The 2,922-nt window shown below is 41.4% G+C and overlaps 1 protein-coding gene across 1 annotated transcript in view; it reads right to left on the minus strand.

The window, feature by feature from the left end:
• Positions 1-1,695, minus strand: part of LOC146671010 (prostaglandin E2 receptor EP1 subtype-like) — a 4,781-nt gene extending 3,086 nt beyond the window's left edge. Inside the window, exons 1-2 of the mRNA XM_085405104.1 lie at positions 1,508-1,695; positions 1-223 (exon numbers count right to left, since the gene is read on the minus strand). The exon at positions 1-223 is cut by the window's left edge and continues 700 nt beyond it. Coding sequence (XP_085261230.1) covers positions 1-176 — 176 coding nt within the window. The 5' untranslated portion in view covers positions 177-223; positions 1,508-1,695. The remainder of the gene's footprint in view (positions 224-1,507) is intronic.
• Positions 1,696-2,922: the final 1,227 nt, after the last annotated feature.

A 2,922-nucleotide genomic window follows, 5' to 3' on the forward strand; every position in this document is an offset into this window, starting at 1 on the left:
TTGAAAATGATGCCCAGTGTCATAGTTAGGCCAGCAGCTGTGGGGTTGTTTCGGGGTTGGGTGGTGTTTTTTGTTACTACGGCCTCCATCTTAGGCTCTTTTGCCACGGCGGTGTGGTTAGAGAAGGGAAGTAAGGCACTAATGCCTGAGGAGTTGGAGTGCTGCATTGCCAGCATCACCACCGGACTCTCGAACTGATGTGGGTCTTTTAGCTGTGGACACACTGAGAGGGGAAAAAAGGATTGTTAGCATGTTCTTAGGGTCTTCCCTCTGACTTACAAGCATAAACGTGAGACTCAAAAGCTTCCTAATTTAATTCATTTTTCATTAATTCATTCACAACTGTAACTGCACAAACCACCAGATATCTAACCAGTGTCGCAAAACTGACCGATTCATCAGGGGAGGAAAAAAAAACTTAAACAAGTTCTGATTTTTACTTTCAATCCAGTTGATAATTTTAGGATTTTTTTCAGCTGTAACATTTCTATCCCACCCACACTGAACATCGGAAGAATATATATGACCTGAACGATGCTCCAACTTGTCTAAATTATGCAAATCGTTATGCATGACTGTCTACCACCACATAAATCCACTATGACCAAGCAGCATAAACTCGTTGCAGCTGTTTATACCACTGGTAAGCATCACAGCTGGCCAATAGTTTAAATTAAAAAAAAAAGAAAACCCAAACAAACACCCTAATCCTCAAGATCCACACCCAGTCCGCCCTCTACTTGCTCTCTGAGAACATTCAAACAGCTCTTTCACGTGTTTAATCACCACGTACCCCTGGAGGACCAGCAGGTGTGTGTACATGGGAACAGCATTAAAATAACAACAACTGTTTATTTACTGTCTTCTCAGTTAGAGCAGGCGAAAGGTGCTCGGGATAACGTGACTTACATTTCGAGAGCCACAAATTTGTTCTGGGCACCCTCAGACGGCTCGGAGCAAATAGCCTCACTTATCTTTTCATAGCAGTCGAGAAGAGAAGTCTGAACAAGTTCTGACAGCCATCAAGACGCTGCTACACACATTCCTTTAAAGTGTAGTTACAGTACAGCAGAGGCAGCAACAAAACTATCACTAGGTTAAATCAAAACAGAGGAAATCATACATGCAGACTCGCGCATGCTGCAGAGACAGCAATCTATACACAGGGGAGAAAAATTATGTCTTCTAATCTAAACACTTTGAGAGTCCGTCTGTCCATCAAAAGACATTTAAAGATTTAGTTGTGGTTTGTTTCTTTATCTGAACCCCATATTATTCTGTGCCTGCTAACATATCATCAGAAACATGAGTAAAAAAAGAACTATTAAAAAATGCTGAAAGCCCATAAGGACACACAGAAGTTTAGTTTAGTCGTTTCTTTTACATTTTTAAAGAGTTTGCTTTAAAGTGGGCAGTCATAGGTTTTCTATCTTCTGATATAAAAGAAGAACAAAACACACACACATTTTTCATGTAAAGTTAACATTTTAAAAGCTATTCTGCTTACCTGTGCAATGTAAAATCCATGGGAATGATTCGATGCATGTGAAAGCACGTTAATCCAAGCTGTTTTTTATTTTGTCTTGTTTTGCGCCCGAGAACGATGACTCCTTCACCTGGAGTGTTTCCTCATTAGAAAACTACGTAATGAGCTCCTCTCTCAGAACAAGCAGCCTCTCTGTTGCATTGCACAAGCATGTTCTCTGTGAGGCGCGAGTGCGACTTGGCTGCTTTTATACTAAAGAGCTGCACCGTGCACACACCGCCTCTGGGAGTCTTAGTCATTGAAAATCACTTATTTCCTGCAGACAGACAGACTTTCATGAGTGCAAGGAATGAACGGGCTAGAAATCCCATGTCCCACATATGAATATTTTAAAATCTGGCTGTCTCGGGCTCCACCTCACCAAACAATACAGGGGCTCAAATGTTAAGCCTACAACTATGTGTAGATTCTGAAATCTACATGGACAGACCTGCACAATTCTGCAGGAATACAAAAAGCTTCTTTAGAGTGTCTCTTTTAATGTGCAGTGATGAAGCTGCTGACTGAAATAAATCTGACTTTGCATGGCAGCAGTCTTCTAAGGATGTTTCAAATTATATTTTCTGTCACCGCTAGAAAGATGACTCTTTATATTAAACATATTAAACCAAAGTGTCAAAGAACAAACCCACAGTTTGCGCGAGTAATTCAATATGAGTCCCCTAAATTCCCCATTTCAGACACTTTTTTCTTCCCCTGACTCTTTATGATGTCACAGAGAAGGGCTAGCCCTCTACTGTGAGGACAGAAGTGCCACTAACTTGCTGTTTAAACCATATATTTTTGTGAGGGGCAAGTCAATCACATGAAAGTTGGCTTAATGGCAGGACGAAGCGAGTGAAAACAGCTTGTTTCACACTACGGGTGAACTGAGGGGCTTACAGCATAAAGGCTTATTTTGCATTACTCAAGTTCAAGACGCAAATCATTAAGTTAGAAACGATTAAAATGCCTCCTTTGATTTACTTTAATCTGCATTCCATAGTTGCTTTTGCTGCTAAAGAGACGTGTCCGTGTCTGTTGATCCTTTAGAAATTAAAACACGCACTCCGTTCTCCAGAGACTCATCTGAACAACATCAGCAGCTCTGTGGTCAGCTCTCATCAATGTAAACCAGCTGTGCTCCCACCGATACAAACATGTCTGCTTCAACCTCTGGGGCCCACAGCTGCAACATCGTGATTTTCCAGTTCGCCAGAGGACCAGACAGACTGCTGATAATAAACTGCTAAGACTGCACTCAGTTGATGAAAAGAAGGTATCCGGAGCTACTCGGATTTCCAACATCGCCAATCGGCCGTATCTCTGCACTTAAGAAACTAATGAAATTCCTCTTCAAGCAAGAGGACGTGTTATTATACTGTTACCTTATATCA

Source organism: Rhamphochromis longiceps, linkage group LG4 (genome assembly GCF_057381845.1).
Source record: "Rhamphochromis longiceps isolate RC_006_pf linkage group LG4, R_longiceps_female_GT1.1, whole genome shotgun sequence".
Taxonomy (NCBI): domain Eukaryota; kingdom Metazoa; phylum Chordata; class Actinopteri; order Cichliformes; family Cichlidae; genus Rhamphochromis; species Rhamphochromis longiceps.